The following is a 20,362-nucleotide window of genomic DNA, read 5'->3' on the forward strand; positions in this document are numbered from 1 at the left end:
TAATGTTGCAAAAATTGAAGTGACAAAACTTGAAGCTAAACTTTAATTTTTAATGGGCCACACTGGTTAAAACTTAACGCCACCGTATGATTCGATATTTTATAAAAAGAAACGATGATTTATGTAATACAATAGTATCTAACAATTGAATTACAAAATGGCGTCTAAACAAGATGGCGGCCGCGCTGTCTCAAATGTCAAATCTCCTTTTTTAAACTAACGAATTAAAAATAAATGTAATCGTCAGAGCCTTGCAGAGCCTTGCTCCACATTTTCACAGATAACGAATAAGTAAAAAAATAAAAAAGTACGAATAAAAATAAGAATTTTGAACAGCCATCACTTAATCTCACAGCAAATACGTAACATACAACCATACTGAACACTTGTCTTACTGCCAGCGGTAAGATAGCTGCGAGTAAAGTGGATGGAAATAAAAATTAGAAACTATTATGCGGATTCAGTGCACTAATTGTCGATGCCTAATCATATAGATTTAGCTTATCAGGATAAAATTCAACGCAGTTACTTCGAACTTTCTAAAGACACGTTTAATTTTCGTTCATTATCTCTTACTTCGACTATAAATAAGTTCGTTACAATATTCTCTAGTATAAGTCGCAAGTTATATTAAAAGTTAAGCAACGTTGGCCACGGTCAGCAACTGTGTGGATGATCGCTAGTATGTAAATTTAAATAGCGCATCATTGCCTCGAAAAATAATATTTTACGGTCAATAATAACCAGATTATTATCAGTCTTTAACTTGTATAAAGAAACGAGCTATTGCCCGCGGCTTCGCTCGCGTTATGAAGTAATATTTTCATCCCCTATTTTATCCCCTTGGGGGTAGAATTGATCAAAATCCTTTCTTAGCGGATGCCTACGTCATAACATCTACCTGCATGCCAAATTTCAGCCCGATCCGTCCAGTGGTTTGGGCTGTGCGTTGATAGATCACTATGTCAGTCACCTTTGAGTTTTATATATGTATATAGATTGTCAAATATCTATCTATGGTAGGAAGAACAGTGGATAGATAGAAAATAACGGGCATAACCCGTACGTTAATTCAGTAATCCGCAATGGAGCATCATAGTTCAATATACGCCAGTTTGACAAGTTATGAGAAAACTTTTTTGACACCTGTGATTTTATCCCGCACATAGGAAGCTATTCTTATCGCTTATCGCACATCGTTGGCAGTACGACAAGTGTATCTTACATCTAACTATCATATCACCAGTATTTACAAAATACGTACTTATTGTAACTATGTTAATTAACATATAATTAGGAAGTGACTGATTATTTTTAATATACAAGAATCTCCTTATAAAAGATGAATTTAAAATGAAATGTTTTATCACACAATCAATTGTTTTGTTACGATTTACGCCCGTTATTTATACTCGATCTATCCAAATTACTTATCAAAGATCGAAAGACAATTTCTAGTAAGAAGTTTTTTTAATAACACAGGAATAGCTGACGAGCAATCCATCTGAATATAAGTGGCTACTGCCGCTCATGGACAACTGTAAAATACCTCAGATAAGATTAGATTCTTACTTGAGGTCGGCCACAGATGCGTTACTGCCTCTGAAGACTAAGCTGGAACACCTCGGAATAGTACATCTCCCTTACCACACCCATCAAACCTGAACACAGCAGCGCTTAACACTAATGTTATTAGGTACAAATAGGTGTGGCGGTGGTGCCGCCGGAGTCTAACCACAGAGAGTTCTACCACCTTCAAATTTTCAAATTACGATCTTTGATAAGCATTAGATAGATTGATTAATAATAACGGGTATTATTAAACATACCCTAATGTAGATTTAAATCTTTAGATATGCCATAGAGATGAACATTTAAGAAAGAAGTAAAAACAATTCTATTATTACATAAGTCTGTGACAGTTTGTGTTTATTATTTAATTTAAATCGAGACATTTATTAGTTTAAGTACATATTAAAAGTTTACTTTTACCCAATAGCGTATGTATAGGCAGGACCGGATAAATACCAAAAGCCCCCGGCCTGAAGGGGCCCCCAATGTATTCGTAAGCATGTATTAGGGCCTCATAGAACGTATATACCACGAGTCTCATACAGTATAGATACGCCACTGTTTTTACCGTTTTTTGTGGTACTTTATAGTTTGATTCTTCACTGAATACATAAGGTTGACCAACCAACCGTAGATCAATATATAAATCAATATATAAATTCAAGATTTTAAGTTGAAAATGAAATCATGAACTTGAAAATAATTAGACGCAGTACAGAGTGTAAAAATGTATTTTTCAAAATACAACTCAAAATAAATTTATTGACTGATTTGAATTTTGAACCAATTATTTGATTATTTAGTTATATATTTTTTGGTATTTTGTTTTTAGTCAAATTAATTTGTCTACTACTGTGTTGCAATTTTCGTGAGTAAAGTTTTTTTTCTTTCATAATTTCTTTCTTTGTATACAATTGGGAAAGTTTTATTAAAAAATCCCTTGATATTTTGATGTTCTGGAAACCTATTATTTATTTTTCCCTTATATTTAAAGGTAAGGTTTTTACCCTTTAATTACAAAGATATATACCCACTTACAAGTGTATATATTTATGGTATTCTACATTTTAATGGTATATTTGAGTACATAACTCATCTCGATATATAATGCAATCGAAAATGACGATTTTTGTATATTTCTCTCACTTACACATTTGTTTCTCGCTCACACGTAGAAAACAAGCCAAGGGAATAGAAATATCATAATTTTCTTTTAAAATTATTATTGACACAAATTACAAAAAAATAAAAAACGATTTACTATTTTTTAGGTCCATTATGTCATTGGTCGATATTCCTTCAACTTCATCAGTACTGAATCATATCGATTCTGTTAATCGATTTGAAAAATCGATACATCGAATGATTAATCGAATCGCAATAATCTAAATTAAATTTCATTGGTCAGCGCTTTCTGCTTCAATCGTATCTGTAGTATTCGTGTTACTTGTGGTATTTGTTGCGGGACTTGTGGTCGTGGTATTCGTGTTGGTATTCGTGACAGTGATCGCAGGTGCTGCGGTGATCGCCGGGGCGTCTTTTTCTAAGGGTCTAAACGACCAACTGCCTGCACCGTCGAATTCTAACACGTGTGTATGGTATTTCCTGTAAAAAAAATATTATTGTTATTTTTAGTCTATTTTTGGTAACTTACAGTAACTCACTAGGTGTTATTTATTGTCACAAGGCTAAAGTTCCTCGTGAAAAAACTTTGTGAACTTCAGGAATCACTTAAACGGTATGGCAATTGAATCTGGGAAACTTTCTGAAAGTGTCAGATAGTTTATATGGGTGGTATGGGTGACAAGGGTGGTGGTAGGTGACTAGGTGATATGGTCATATATGTAGATGATATATATTATGAGAGATAATACACATTATATAATATAATACTAGCGGCAAAATTTGTACCGCCTCAAAATCTATTTATCAGATACATTCATACAATATAACCTATGTTACTCTTAGATAATATAGCTTTCGAATGGTGAAAGAATTTTAAAATCGGTCCAGTAGTGATTGAGCCTATAATAAAGTTTTCCTCTTTATAATATTAGTGTAGATAAGTGTAGATATTGTGGGAGTTACAGTCATTGTATGCGTTGCGTATATACGCGTGCGTGAGTGTGTATACGTGTGTACATGCGTGCGTGCTTGTGTGCTTGCGTGAGTTGGTGTGCGTGTATACGTGTGTACACGCTTGCGTTTGTGTGCGTGTGTGTGTCTCACCAGACGCTGGGTCGGTGCGTGATGGAGAGCAGCGTGACGCCCTCGCGGACCGCCTCCTCGTACATCACCACCTCGGTGTCCATCGACACCGCGCTCGTACACTCGTCCAGTAGCGCGTATACCGGCCTGAGATAAACAGATACACTCTTTGAATATACACGACTAATATGTACTTTCACTATCGAAAACAAATAACAGTGACATAGAAAATTTTTCGCAAGGTTTTCAAATATATTAATAAATTAATAAATACGAATATAACCATAAGAAAGTAAGAATTTTTTTTAATATCTTACTTTCATCATTGGCTTTTGCCAATGATGCTTTCGCGAAATTTCTGATGTTGCCAATGTCCATGCAACAATGACTGTTTTCCATCAAATAATCTACCTAATTGTTAGATTTAAACATAAAAATATAAACATAATTATAAAAAAACCAACGACAGTGATTGCTTTCCATTAGTTAGCCTGTCTGTTTTATCGTTCGATTTAACTATAAAAAAACATATTTTACCTAAGATACACTAAAATATTTTTCATTTTTAATTTAAATTTTATCTTATTACAGTTTTAATAAATATTGGAAATTAGTATCTACAATTTAATAATTTGAATTTATAAAATGCGACTTAAAATTATATTTGTACGCCATTTAAAGCAGAATGAGCGCAAATTCTTAACTATAACTCCAATGTAAACCTTATTCTACAAATAAAGTTTTTGTATTTGTAAAATTTTAATTTTTTTTGTCTGTTTCTGTTATAATATTTAATTGTGTTGCAATTTATCCGAATAAAATGTTTTTTCTTTCTAAAATCTAAACTTTGTCATGATTTCCGAATTTAATAATTATTTTGTTGTCGTCTTAACAGCAATGATTGAAAAATTAATATTAAAATAAACTTATATTGTGGGTAGTATGCACCTAAAATCCCTATATAAGACTAATAAGACTGATAACTGATAACGGCTCTGGTAGTCGGTTGGTAGTCGTGCGTTAACCATCAAGATGATAAGTTGTTTAGTGGAAACTATGCTAGTTGGCTGATAAGTGTTAAAAATGGAATAAAAGTTTTTTTTTTTTTTTTTTTAATATAGGAGTAGAAGACGAGCATGTAGTCCACCTGATGGTAAGTGGCTACTGCCGCCCGTGGACATCTGTAATCAACCTCAGATAGGATTAGATATTCCTACCTGAGGTCGGCCACAGATGCGCCGCTACCCCTGAGGACTAAGCTGGAACGCCAAAGAAAAGTCTGTCTCCCTTATCACACCCTTCAAACTGGAACACAGCAGCGCCTAACACTGCTGTTATTAGGTAGAAATAGGTATGGCGATGGGTGTTGCCAGAGTCGAACCACAAAGGGTTCTACCACCTTCAAATGTATCTCTACTCTGGTGTAGCTAACGTCCACAGACGACAGTGACTGCTTTCCATTAGGTAGCCCGTCTATCTGGTCATTAGATTTAACCACAAAATATGAACATAACTATAGCTTCACTAAAACCATAACTCACCTGTGATAGAACATCCTCGCCATCGCCAGTCTCTGCTTCTCGCCGCCCGAGAGCGTGGCCCTCCAGTCCTTGACCGCGCGTAGGCCGCCGAGCCGCGCCGCACACGCCTCCAGCCGCACCGCGCGCAGGATGCGGCTCGCGCGCGCAAACGCTGCGGTGTCGCTGTCCTCCACCCGGGACGGGTACGTGATCTGGTCGATTAGCGAGCCCATTGACATGTATGGCCTGGGGGTGGAAATTGAGGGTTAATATACAGAAATACTAAGTTAATGTAAGAAATATAAAGAGTATTGACAGTTGGAAAATGTCGAGTATGAACATTAGGAAAATGTCGACTGTCAACATTTGGGAAACGTCAAATGGTAACATCAGGAAAATATTGGCTGCTTACATCAGGAAAATATCTACTAATAAAGTTTGGAAAATATCAACTGTTAACATTTTGTAAAATATCGACTATTAACATAAGGAAAATATCGACAATTAACATCAAGAAAATATCGGCCGCTGACATAAGAAAAATATCTATCGTTTATTTTAACAAAATATCGACAGTTTACAGAAAAACATTAAGACTACAAAGGCACTAAACGTTCCTTAGTCCTCAGCTCATATTTGCGGGCGGGATGTAGTTCCATGTTAGTATCCAGTAGCTCACCTCTGCGGGATGTATTAAGTAGCTCACCTCTGCGAGATGTAGTTACATGTTAGTGTTCAGTAGCTCACCTCTGCGGTATGTAGAACATGACGGGCCTCGTGGTGCAGGCGGAAGGCGCGCCGCTACCCTGAGGGTTAAGCTGGAACGTCTCCGAAAAGTATGTCTCCCATATCACACTCTTAAAATCAGAACACAGAAGCGCTTAACACTGCTGTTATACTGCAGAAATAGGTGTGGCGGTGGTACCGTCAGAGTCGAACCACGAAGAGCTGCACTGCACTAGGCATTGGAATTTAGACTGCATAGGCACAAAAAAAACGCTTTTTACACTAGGTTTCTCTGATACACAAACACCCAGACTCAGAAATCTAAATTTATCATTTTAGATGTCTGTCTGGCCGGGGATCGAACCCGGGACTCTCTGCGCGTCAGACCGGTGTGGGGATCGCTCTGCCACGCTTAGTGTTCAGCTCCCCTCTGCGGTATGTAGTTACATGTTAGTGTAAAGTAGCTCACCTCTGCGGGATGTATTAAGTAGCTCACCTCTGCGGGATGTATTAAGTAGCTCACCTCTGCGACATGTAGTTACATGTTAGTGTTAAGTAGCTCACCTCTGCGAGATGTAGTTACATGTTAGTGTTAAGTAGCTCACCTCTGGGGTATGTAGAACATGACGGGGCGCGTGGTGCAGGCGGGCGGCGCGCCGGGCTCGCCGGCGCAGTGCGCGCAGGCGCACGGCCGCGGCACGCTCAGCTCGCCGCCGAACACCGGCCACAGACCAGAGATTATGCGGAACAGACTGGGCAGAACATATTGTTGTTATTTACACATTTACGAGTATATGTTATGAACCACAGACCTATATCTAAATCAAACTATAGGTCTGCGTTATGAACATTTGAAAAATACTTATTAAGAATTACTGGCATAAGGTAAAGCTAATTTTTCAAATGGGCCATCGAGCCAAATTCGCGGCTAGGGAAAAAGATATTTTAAAAAACTAAAATGAAGTTTTAGTTTTTGTCAATATCGGCCTCGTATAACTCCTTTCAGCATTTTTCGATAATCCTTATAGATTCGGGTTTGGCCCTGGAAGCCCATTTGAAAAAATCACCCTGCATAATTTTAAACAATGTAAAGACCTGTTCACATTGAACGCGTAATCTAGTTCCACTATAAGACATCAGCGGTAGAAGTAAATCCTAACGCCGCTGAGTTAGCAGTAACACAGAATGCGTTCGCGTACGCGCGTATTTTTACACGCGCACGTAAAGTTTCCTTATAATGACGCTTGTGCATAACGTAAAGAAAATGTGTGTTCTTATATAAGTATATAAAAAATTCTTCAATAGCCACATACCTGGACTTGCCGCATCCATTCGGCCCCACGATAAGCAAGTGTGTACCCGGCGCCAGGTCGATACAGACCCCGCTCGCCACGACATCACACGCAGGGGTCACTATCGGCACGTTGCGCAGCCGTATCGACAAGTCGCTTGTGTACGTTACTTTACCTGAAACAATACGTTTATGTTAGTGTTTTCTAGTATTTCAATGTTAGAACACCTTAGGGGGTCGCAATCGACCCGTTGAAAAATCTTTATATATGGGTCGTGGGGCAGCGCGATTTTCGGTTAAAAAAATCAAGGTACTGTAAAATTAAAAAAAAAATGTAGTAAGAAAATGTAAAAAGAGTTATGTAATGTTTTTTTTTTTAATATAGAATTAGGTGTGGCGGTGGTGCCCTCGGACTCGACCACGGGTTCTCCCAGTTAGGGTCTTGAGTTAAAAAGGGTTGTTCCCCACGAATATGGGAATGATTTTTTTTTATTTGTTTAACCTAACGATTAGGCAGACGTGCTACCTGATGGAAAGTAGTCAACGCTGTCTATGGACATTTGCAACACCAGAGAAGTCGCCAATGCATGCCGGCTTTGTATGAGAGCCCTTTTTGCACCTTTTTTGAAGAGTCCCATGTCATGGCACTCCGGGTTTTTTTTATAATATAGAAGTAGCAGACGAGCATGCAGTCCACCTGATGGTAAGTGGCTACTGCCGCCCATGGACATCTGTAATCAAACCCAGATAGGATTAGATATTCCCACCTGAGGTCGGCCACAGATGCGCCGCTATCCCTGAGGACTAAGCTGGAACGCCTGGGAAAAGTATGTCTCCCTTACCACACTTCAAAACGGAACACAGCAGCGCTTAACTGCTGTTATTAGGCAGAAATAGGTGTGGCGGTGGTGCCGGAGTCGTACCACAAAGGGTTCTAACTTCACACCTCAGACCTATGGGGCCACTCACCCATGGGCACGGGCTGGTTGTCCCGGAAGGTGACCTGGAAGCCGGTGGGCAGCGCGGCGGCCACGTGCACCGCGCGCACGCAGCGGCCGCGCGCCACCTCGCCGAACACCTGCAGCATGTCCGCCACGCGCGTCGCGTAGCCCGCCAGGGTTACTATCTCCTGTAAGATTGACATACATCAAATATCATTGTCTAAACAAAAAAGAAACTAGTGGATTACTATAAAAACAAGCCTATTGCCTACGTAAGATGACTAAAAGGGGCGGCAAAATGGAGTTCCGTGGTTGCGGGCGGCAAAAGTGAGTTTCAGGGTTGCGGGCGGCAAAAAGGAGTATCGGGGTTGTGGGCGGTAAAATGGAGTCCTGAGATTGTGCGCGACAAAAGGAAGTTCGAACCACCTGGCCAGCGAGCCCGGGTAGTACGGCGGTATATGTGGTCGCATACCGTCGTGTACACTAAACGGTGTGGTGAGCGTCAAGTGCACCAGAGCGGAGCCCTACGGGGCAACGCCCTAAGACGACTCATAATTGCGTTCCTTTGGAGATCCCGGAATCCTCTACGCAGCGCGGAGGACGACCACCGCGGGGTTTTTTAAGATTTTCCTCTCGTAAAACAAGAGGCCATTTCCCATCAAATGAACAGCTCGCTCGTTAGCTACTTCTGTATTATAAAAAATCCAAAAAAGTCCTAAATCTTACCTTATAACTAGACATAAGCCTCTCAATAGCATCTGCAGCCGAATTGAGAAGATTACGCGACGTCGTCATGTATTCCGTTCGGGCGCTTATGCTCTCGCCCGATGAACCTGAAAGAAAAAAATAAGAAATATTGATAGAAAAAAAATACACAATCGTTTCGCACTACCCTCTGATTCCTTAAAACTACACCATAAAATTTAAAAGATTTCCAGATTTAACCAGGTTGATGGTGTAAAAGTTAATAGGAACATGAGGTATTCTAAAGTGAACTACAGGTAAAATCGGATGGAACTATTGTTCTATTTTGTAATTTGGCAGTAGTGATAACCAACCAAGTAACCAACTTATCAAGAGATGGCGCCATTAGTAATTCTGAATCACACTATCGAAGTTTTATCAACATCTTACATATATAAGCTACGGACTGAGACTGTCGGAACATGGCCGCTGTCCGGGCATAATCACATAGCCTTTTTTTCTTACTCCGGTACTCCTTTCTAACCCCGGTACTCCTTTTTCCCGCCCGTAACCCTAGAAGTCCCCTTTAAGTCGCCTCTTACGACAGGCAGGGGATACCGTAAACCTATTCTAGGCCCGGAACTACCGGTGCAATAATCACATAACCTACGGAAGATCTCCCTATGCCAAAGCAGTATTCACTACTATAATGTCAAAAATCTGACAAAACAAAAGTCAACAATACCCTTATTATATTTACAAAGAAAACTTACAAAAAAAACTATATGAAGAAAGATAAAGAAACTCACCATCTCCTCTGGTCCCGGTCAAGATGGGCAACGCCAGCATGACCATGCCGGTGCCAGACCAGACGTACTTCATGCAGAACTGCTCCAGCATCACGTACCACAGCTTCTTGTTGAACACTGTGGTCATCTGCAGCACTAGTTGCTTGTAGGCGGACTGCAGCTGGCCGAGCTCAACCTTTGAAAGAGCATTATATAGTTTAGAATATGACATGATACAATACGATATTCCAGAGCTCAATACTATATTCATATCTTTCCGAAGTTATGACATCTTCTCTTTTAGCGCCTGCGGAAAACAAATATGGGTGTATTCTAAGCGGGACGAAGTTTCTTGCGCCAATGTAACACATATTTTTAGTGTGGGACAAAATAGCGGGCAACGGGACATAATTTATTTTAAATAGGAATACTATAATGCTATTTCCAGGATAAAATAGTAATACTAAATTCCTATTTCTGCGATATGGTACGGATACGGGTAACACCAGGTGTGTATATGGGAGACATTTTTCTTAGGCATTCCAGCTTAGTCCTCAGGGATAGCGGCGCATCTGTGGCCGACCTCAGGTAGGAATCTAATCTCATTTGTGGTTGATTACAGACGTTCATGGGCGGCAATAGCAACTTACCATCAGGTGGTCTGCATGCAAATCTTCTACTTTTCTATTAAAAAAAAAATACTACCAACTTTTTTCTTTTTTCTAAAATACCCATAATACGAGTACCTATAATAATGACTGTGAATGACTTCGGTTAGAGTCAAACGATTTTGAAAAAAGGGAAAATTCTTAGGGACATACCTTATGTCCTCCATAAAATGCGACTTCTTCAGCATGTGCTATGAGCCTCGAGTGCACATGTCGTAAGTTCGCCTTCATTCTCGCCTCCTCGCCGGCCAGAGCACCGAACCTTGGACTGAGCAGGCGCAGCAACTGACCAGTGAGGCAGATCACCACTGTCGCTATGCCGGGACCTGGAAATCAAGAGGTGGAATTTAAAAAAATGCATAAATCCCGGCTCGAAGGACCAAAAGATCGATTAGAAATTGAAAAATTTTAAAAAATCACTTATATCTAATAAAAGAACTGTAAGAAAATGTTGACTTTTCATCAATTTTAATAATTAAATATCGTTTAAATGTCCTATGTTGTTATTGAGGTCAAATCTATTTAATAAAAACCGGTGGGTCTAAAAGCATTAAAAATTGAGAAAACAAGAAATATTCATATCAACCAAATAAGTTCTAATATAAGAAAACATTATTTTGTAACTAATCCCATATTTGAAAGATTGTCAAGGTATAAATAAGTAATCTCACCAAGGAATATATTGCCCTTCATCTTCCTGGAGTAGGTCGCCAGTGTGAGCACGATGAGAAGCAAATCGAAGCACGGCTTCGTTAGTGAACTGTACAGGTGCGCTACCGACTGCGTGAACACAGATACGTCTTCTGTTAGCCTGGAACAACAAGTTGATAGATTAATACTCGAATATATGTGATGGATTAATCGAATAATCAAATTTTTGGACGACATAATGATTCGATCTTGAGTTCTAAAAATCGATATTTTCTGCTTCAGTAACACTTTTAAAATGTGAAAAATATTTGATTGAGCTTGCAAATATTTCCATATCTTTTGTCTACAAATTTCTTGAGCAGTTGAGTAAATATCATAATTTAAATTTGAACAATCGATCTTGCATTCTTCAATAATTTTTCGTCCTGTTTCTTGAATATCAATCAATTTGAAAATCGATGTCTTTCGGAAACAATTAGCTTCCCATGAAATCGATGAACTTTTCCGTAAACAACAGCTATGATCTATGATCAGATACCTATGATCAGCATTTCGATCCTAGCATCAAGATTAGCGACTCTATAGTCTATCGGATGATGGAGTAGGGATGGCGATTTATAGACCAAAAATATCGATTTTTAAATCGATTCTACGCGTATAATCGATTTAGCGAATTGCCTTACCGAATATTAGTGGCCAGAAAATCGATATTTGGATTTTTCCGTTGGAATTACAATTTAATGACAAAAATATTAAAGCTTACTACTTTTTACTATTCCTTTCCACGATTTTTGAAAAATCGGTCTAATAATCGATATTTTTAGATATCGCTTATATCGATATTTTTAGATTTCAATTTGAAAATCGACGTCTTTCGGAAACAATTAGCTTTCCATGGAATTGATGAACTTTTCCGTAAACAACAGCTTACCTATGATCAGCATTTCGATCCTAGCATCAAGATTAGCGACTCTTTTGTCCATCGGATCATGGAGTAGGGATGGCGATTTATAGACCAAAAATAGCGAATTGCCTTACCGAATATTAGTGGCCATAAAACCGATATTTGGATTTTTCCGTTGGAATTATAATTTAATGACAAAAATATTAAAGGCTTGGTACTTTTTACTATTCCTCTCCACGATTTTTGAAAAATCGGTCTAATAATCGATATTTTTATGGACTAATTCTTCAGATATAGCTTCGACTCCATTTCAAAATCAATGTTTTTGGAAACAATCGCCACCTAGGAAGCTGATGAACGTCACTGATGTACGGTCACCTACCTATGATCAGCATTTTCGATCCTAGCATCCAGATTAGCGACTCTATAGTAGGTCTGGTTCTTGAAGTAGAGCTCGTACGCGTGGTTGACGAGGCGGGTGCGGAAGGCCAGGGCCAGCCGCCCTTCAAGGTACCGGACCATGGAGTAGTGATGGCGATTTATAGACCAAAAATATCGAATCGATACTGCGAATGGAATCGATTGAGCGAATTCCGTTACCGAATATCATTAGACAGAAAATCGATATTTGGATTTTTTGCTCCAATCACACTTTTAATGCCAAAAATAATAAAGTTTGCCACTTTTTCGATTTTTCCCAACGATCAATTTTTAACAAATCGATTCACTAATCCATGATATTTTTGAAAATTTCTTTACATTTGACTTCAAACCGATAAGCGCCAACATACGGAGGCAATGGTTCTGTTGTACGATTACCCACCTGTGATCAGCATTTTCGATCCTAGCATCCAGATTAGCGACTCTATAGTAGGTCTGGTTCTTGAAGTAGAGCTCGTACGCGTGGTTGACGAGGCGGGTGCGGAAGGCCAGTGCCAGACGACCTTCAAGGTATCTGATCATGGAGTTTATGAAGGTCGCTGGGACGGCGATCCCGAACCATTGCATCAGGAGCGCTGAGAAGGATTTGAGGTCCTTTTGGACTATGTGTTTTACTGTGGACAAGATTAAAGTATATAAATAAATTGTATTTGTAACTGTACCTTTTACTTTGGTAATATTATTATGGTAAAACAGAATTAAACAATATTAATGAAATAATGTACGAGGTGGAAGTGAATAATGTATGACGAATGAAAAAGGAAAGAGTTTAAAGAAGAATTTAAAGTGTAATTTTGATTTTATAGTTTTTTGTGTTATTATAAACTAGCTGACCCGGCAAACTTTGTACCGCCTCAAAATCTATTTATCAAATATATTTCATATAAAATATAGCCTGTTACTCGTGGATAATGTAGCTTGCGAATGGTGAAAGAATTTTTAAAATCGGTCCAGTAGTTTTTAAGCCTATTCATTACAACCAAACAAATATTAATGTAGATATATGTAATACGCGTGTGTATGTGTGTGTATTTTCAAAAATTTAAATAGTTAAAATACTGAGGTGCATTAATAATATTTAAAATTTATGAAACCGATCTATAAAGTTTTTGTAAAACACAATCATTTGACGGATAGATGGCGTAACTGGCGTACGCCGCCACTCCAACGACCGATCTGCCACTTCATTAATTGCTTCACCTCAAAAACATTTCAATTTTAAAAACTAACATCCACTTAATATTTACCTATAGAGCCCTCCAACGACGCCACATAAATGGACAGGAAGGTCCTGGTAAAGAGGCACAGGGTGTGAGCTGACAGCAGCGCGACTTCGTGGCTGCGGAACCCTGGGACCATGATCCTGGCGAGGGATATCAGCTGCCTCAGGAACTCTAGGTTGAGACCAGGCACGTGCTCTTCCACTGATTGGGTTTCGTCTGCGTCTTCCTGGAATACAATTATGTTTCAAATTAGTTATTTCTAATCGGGGGCACGGTAGTGCCTCGCCAAGTCGAACAAAAAAAAGGGACACGGCCGTACCATTCTTTTCTAGAAGCAATTCAAGCCATTTTTGGTCTAATATGGTTCAGAAGTAGACTTTTAATGTTTGGCGGTATTTCTAAAAAAAAAGTCGAATCAAGTCAAAATCAATGTCTCAGGATGTCCTGTTACAACATGCACGCAATATGTGTTATATCTGCTTAAAGTTAACCTGACAAGTGGCTGCTGCTGCCCATTGGTATACAGATCCATCCATATCAACTCTAGTAAAAAGAAAAAAATTGAAACGAGTTGAAAAAAAATGAGGTGTGACGATGATACCCTTAGCATTAAACCACAAAAGGTAACTAACTACCTTCATCTCTACTTAGACTGATCTAGAAGCTGGGGGGCTTCTCCTGACCTATCCCGTTTCCTTGGGCGCCAATGATTATTACCGTTAGGTGGACTCAGTGGCATAGCTTATCCTACATGGGCCCTTTATCAACAACTGTTGGGGGTCCCCAAGAAAATATCTATTTTTTGCCATAATTTCAAGTGAAAACTTCTTTAGCATTTTTTGTAAAAATTATGAATAACTTTTAACACATTAATACACACGGGGCTTCTATGACTCAGGGGCCCCGTATCATACTACACATACTACATACATACCTACGGATGATACTTGTCTTGGTGGTTTTTTACCACTTCAACTTCCTTCAAAAGAACCCTACAATGAGTCTATATGGTTACTAACAATGTTCTGTTTGTTGTCGGTGTCAGCATCCCCCCGGCAGAGGGCGCACTGCTCGGCGCCGCACCGCCCCCCGCAGGTCTGCGTCGCCGCACCATTCTCCACCGACTCGAGGGTGCCGTTTTTAGCTACCTGGAAAATAAGGGTTGGTACATTAAAAAAGATCTCTGGAATATTAACAGATACTTGAAGGGAAAATCTATAATAGTAGCCGCTAAACAACAAAAAGTAAAAATAAAAAATCTAGAAAATACATGGGGGTCGCCTTACAAGAAACCGATATCTTTCAGCATTTTTCTCTTTATCTATTGAACCGTAATAAATAGACAGTTCACTTCTATGACTGCTATGATAACACTAAAAATAAAAAATAAAAGATTTGGTAGTACGGAATACTAAAAATCAAAAAAACAAATGAAAATTTGGTCTTACAGAACTCTCCGTATGCGAATTAGTCGTACTTGGCCAATCATTTACGACATACTTAACAACCAATTGATAATTTTCAAAAATTCAAACACCAATTACAGGTGAGAGCTTACGAAAGGCCAGCCTTGTCTAATAATAAGCACTTGCCCAACTCGAGTGTGTTCATTATGTTTAACATTTAGTTGACAAACACATCTGTTGCTCAATCTATGTACTGAGGTGAGTACCTGAGTGTTTCAAAATGTTTGCCATTTTCTAAACTAACATGCTAATTTCGAACTAAGGTAACTTGCTTAAGTAGTAATTACACGAAAAAAATATTACAAGAAAATACCAACGACACCAAAGCTTACCCATATCTTGTATAACGATGTAATCTCGAATTTTACAAAATCGTGAATTAATTTAGACTAGATAATTATTTTTAATATATAATATTTAATTATGAAAACTAAAGAAACTGCCTAAAACACAGCCTAATTCTTTTTTTTTTTTTAATTACGATCGCATTAGAATTAGTTCATTTTATCACTTATTTTATCGGTGAAAGAAAACATCGTGGAAAAACCAGCAAGTATTTATGATTTTACTAGTTTTTGCCCGCGGCTTCGCCCGCATTTAAGATAAAATAATATGACATAGTAACATACATAAAACTGAAAACTTCATTGCAATGACAGTGGCGCCATTTGGCGAAAATTGGTCGTACCAACTCTGAAACCTTCGTGGGCTCATGGACAACAGTTTTGCTAAAGATCATCACTTGATCAAATGCATAGTTTACGATTCAATCCTTACTTGATTAAAATAATCGACTTTTTGGACCAAAAGATCGATTCTCCGATTAATCGATCTTAGATTGCCATCCCTAGTTCCCGTGGGATTTCTGGGATAAAAACTATCCTATGTCCTTTCTCGGGTTTTAGACTATCTTTGTACAAAATTTCATTAAAATCGGTTCAGTGGTTTAGGCGTGAAGAAAAGACAACCAGACAGACAGACAGACAGAGTTACTTTCGGATTTATAATATTAGTAAGGAGTAAGGATTTTTCAACATTACAGCCAGACATATATTTCATTTACAAGTGTTTATAAACGTATAGATAAACAGCCTTTTGTTAAAATATAATTGTTCCGCGACCTTTTTATTAAATTGTATATTTTATGGTTTCCCGGACGTTCATGCTAAAAGCTTTATTGATTTATTTTCTTGATATGTCGTAAATATAATAAAAGTTCATTAGTAGGGGTCACACGTACGTTATTGGCAGTCTTTATTCTTTTATAGATTTTTATCGTTTAATATATGACATAGGGAGCAGTGGGTTGCAAGGGACACATTTTGAAAGCAACAGTAACAATTCCTAGGAAAATAAATGTCATCTAGAATGCCTAAAGAGCTCTATTTCAAAAATGCAATGCAAAGCATCACCAATAGAAATTCTTTCACTTATTTTTGTTTTTTATACAATATAGGAGCAGACGAGCATGCACTCCACCAGATGTTAAATGGCTACTGCCGCCCATGGATATCTGTAATCAACCTCAGATAGGATTAGATATTCCTACCTGAGGTCGGTCACAGGTGCTCCGCTACTCCCGAGGACTAACCTGGAACGCCTCGGAAAAGTCTGTCTCCCTTGCCACACCCTTCAAAACGGAACACAGAAGCGCCTAACACTGCTGTTATTAGGTAGAAATTGGTGTGAACCACAAAGGGTTCTACCACCTTCAGATATTCCACACTAACTAATAATAAATTTACAATAATTTTCGTAACTTTTTGATATTATTGCTATATATTATTATTGTTATTAATTAAATCAAAGTGAAATTGTAAATATTATGGTTATATAATAGTTTACATTGCATCATTTATTTTAAATTATATTACAATAAGGTGCAAAAAGCAATAACTCACCTTATAATTATTATTATTGTGACAGGGTGGCGACTGTTTCTTCTCCCGGGTTCCGTAGACCGCACACGCAGCCAGCGCTACTCCCACGCCCACGCCCACGGCTATCGTGGGCTGAACCCTGAACGCCTGTTCGCGGATCTTTGTCAAAATCGCCGGCATTTTGATTTTTTGGGTTCCGTATATAATACTATTTAGATACTCTTTTGTCACTTTTTCAAAAATCACAATTGTTTTAATAACATTGGAATATGTTCAGTATGTTTTTTTTTTGTTTTTCTTAGTTAAAAATCTAGGTTGTATTATTCTAAAAGAGATCGAACTTAAACGTAATCTAGATCACAGACGAAGGGAACTGGGTGTAGCACAGTATATGTTATTATATGTTTTTAGATAAAACATTTATTTGTTTGCTCAAGTTGTGGTGGTTGTCGTCGCAAGGTACGTAGTGTTTTCGTCCATTTTTCTGTAACAAAAGAAAAATACTGTTAAAAAAATTAAAAAAAAAAACATAAAAAAAAAACAAAAAACAAGAAAAAAATTACATCATTATACATATACGTAGTCGACAAACTATTTATATTATGAAATATTATGTACGTAAATATTGTAAATGTAAATCCCATAGTAGACAGCTCTATTTTATAAGATTGAAGCAGTAAACGAAAATGAGGCCACAAATTTGACCCGCGTGACAGAGCGGACACTATACTGGTCTGACAGAAATATGTAAGCGGCCATACCTCTGGAGTCGAATTAGCCTCTACCACCTTCCTATTCAAAAACTTTTAACGCTTAATAATAAAAAGTATAGGCCTATAAAGTGTATTAAAATATATATATTAAACAAGTGGTGCCCGCGGCTTCGCCCGCATTTTAAAGAAATAATATGACATACATAAAACGGAATGACAGTGGTGCCATCTGTCGAAAATTGGTCTTACCAACTCCCAAACCCTCGTGGGATCTTGGACAACAACTTTGCTAAAGATCGTCACTTGATCAAATACATGGTTTCCGATTCTATAACTACTTACGAATTAATAAATAATTAAAAAAAAAACCTTTTACCACGGACTAAATTGTGAATCTAAACCATTCTCAAGTCCCCTTGAACACACACAACAAATTTCATCAAAATCAGTCCAGTCGTTTAGGAGGAGTTCAGTGACATACACACGCAAATAAGAAATATATATACATATAATAAAGATATATGAAAACCCCGAATTTTTATATAATAAATTTTAATATTAAATCGATGTAAATTGAAATTATGTTTATCATTTAAATCACTATGATGACGTTCGTATTTTTTATACGCATATGAAAATAATTTATGTATTATTGTGTGTGTGTTTATTTTTTGTATACCATACTTACAGTCCTACACATTACACAAAATATTTTTTGTCATTTTGTGTAGGTATTACATTTATAATTTATTATTTTTTTAATATAAAGTGATATGAAACTTAAATGTGATATTTAAAGAAGGTAGAACCCTCTGTGGTTCGAAACCAGCGGCATCACTGCTACTTTTAGGCATTCCAGCTTAGTCCTCAGGGGTAACGGTATATTAATAAAATGTAGAAATAATTATATTACAATTGTCCAGCCAACAACGGAGGTAATAATAGACATGATGACAAATTTTGAAAACCCCTTCTATACGTCTACCGATTCCAAAAGTCGTATTATTTCGGTAGTAAATTTAGTATTAACGAAAATAATAGCATTTGTTTATTAGTCATTTTGAATTAAACGCGAAAACGTGACCGTCAGAATGGCCGGTCACTACCCATATTTTACATCGAAATAATTACTAAGAGTTGCTACCTAGTTGCTACTAGTTGCTATTAGTTGCTACTAATTGCTACCTTCGATTAAAAAAAGATAAACTACTTTTTAAGGTGACCGGCCATTCTGACATCAGGATAGCCGGTCACCTATCCAGTGAAAAGAAACTGCGCAAATGAATAGAGTTTTTTTGTAATCAATAGTTGCTACCAAATTGCTACCTTCATATGCATCGTATTGGACTTCATAGCTTTTAAGGATAAAAAAATATTACGGATTTAATATAAGAGGTGTAAACGCCTGTATAATGTATAAGCATAATATGTTTAATTTCGGGTTTTCTCTTTTAATTATACAGGCGTTTACACCTCTTATATTAAATCCGTAATCTGTTTTTACCCTTAAAAGCTATGTAGTCCAATACGATGCATTAGAAGGTAGCAATTTGGTAGCAACTATTGATTACAAAAAAACTCTATTCATTTGCGCAATTTCTTCTCACTGGATAGGTGACCGGCCATCCTGATGTCAGAATGGCCGGTCACCTTAAAAAGTAGTTTATCTTTTTTTAATCGAAGGTAGCAATTAGTAGCAACTAATAGCAACTAGTAGCAACTAGGTAGCAACTCTTAGTAATTATTTCGATGTAAAATATGGGTAGTGACCGGCCATTCTGACGGTCACGCGAAAACGCTCGCGAGTGTCACGGCGTCCGTTGGTGACGTCACGCTAGAACATCCCATACAAAATTTCAAGCAATTCAGTGACATACCCAAAAATGACGTCATTCGCGCCCCGTTAGCGTTTTGGACAAGATGACCGACTGCAGTATTTTATACTTTTATTTAATTGAAAATATGATCAATCTTAAAGTTTTTTAAAACTGAGTCATTTTTGAGAATCCTTTAAATATTGTATTTTCTTAAATCATTTATTCTTTGATTTTTTAATACTGACATAATGCCAATTCACAATAATAATTCACCATTGTTTTGTAAAAACAGCTGCGCCTGCGCAATTCGCCGGTGCATATATACGTCAGAACAGTCACGACGTAACGCCGGACGCACCTACATTATTAATTATTAATTACTAGTAGCTTCTACCAGCGGCCTTCAGGAAATTAAATGCATGTATTTCAATTAAACGGTGAAGGAAAACGTCTTGAAGAAAGGCATACCACCACCTTTTAAAAACCATCATAGTTCAGGAAAGTTTAATTTCCTCCTTAAAATAGTAAAACGTTCCGTCATACACAGTTGAAAAAACTTAAACCCTTATTAATTTTTCGCTTTTCCATTGTATAAAACTAACTGAAATTGTCATATTTTGCTTAAAAAGTTAAAATTCCTGCAAAAAAAGTAAAAGTATGATTAAAATAATATTGTTTTAAAAGATGGTAGTAACCCCCCTCGAGTTGTTTAAATAAGTTATCTAAATTTAAATCTGTTAATCTAAAAGATTGATACGAGATTTAGTATGTATCTATGAGAATCATAGAAGATCCCGGTATTATTTTTAAAATTTTCCGAACTGAATTTGAGATATCCCGCGCTCGTCGAACCATAGAGCTTCTACCAC

General features: G+C 37.5%; 1 protein-coding gene across 2 annotated transcripts; it reads right to left on the bottom strand.

Moving 5' to 3' along the window:
* Nucleotides 1–2,481: 2,481 nt before the first annotated feature.
* Nucleotides 2,482–17,231, bottom strand: ABCD (ATP binding cassette subfamily D). Of its 2 annotated transcripts, XM_073089676.1 has the most exons (14): nucleotides 16,985–17,231; nucleotides 14,637–14,765; nucleotides 13,642–13,843; nucleotides 12,777–13,008; nucleotides 11,070–11,209; nucleotides 10,552–10,724; nucleotides 9,752–9,926; nucleotides 8,985–9,091; nucleotides 8,287–8,446; nucleotides 7,340–7,493; nucleotides 6,632–6,778; nucleotides 5,322–5,546; nucleotides 3,802–3,927; nucleotides 2,482–3,177 (listed from the first exon to the last, which is right to left on the bottom strand). In XM_073089676.1, the coding sequence occupies exons 1-14, from the start codon at nucleotides 17,141–17,143 to the stop codon at nucleotides 2,970–2,972; spliced, it is 2,337 nt and encodes a 778-aa protein (XP_072945777.1). In that variant the 5' UTR covers nucleotides 17,144–17,231; the 3' UTR covers nucleotides 2,482–2,969. The 2 variants fall into 2 exon arrangements, with proteins under 2 accessions (XP_072945777.1, XP_072945775.1); XM_073089674.1 differs by lacking the exons at nucleotides 12,777–13,008; nucleotides 13,642–13,843; nucleotides 14,637–14,765; nucleotides 16,985–17,231 and adding an exon at nucleotides 12,336–12,491.
* Nucleotides 17,232–20,362: the final 3,131 nt, after the last annotated feature.

Source organism: Epargyreus clarus, unplaced genomic scaffold (genome assembly GCF_041222505.1).
Source record: "Epargyreus clarus isolate Ecla_fem2 unplaced genomic scaffold, WU_Ecla_fem_2.2 ptg000031l, whole genome shotgun sequence".
NCBI classification, from domain to species: Eukaryota; Metazoa; Arthropoda; class Insecta; order Lepidoptera; family Hesperiidae; genus Epargyreus; species Epargyreus clarus.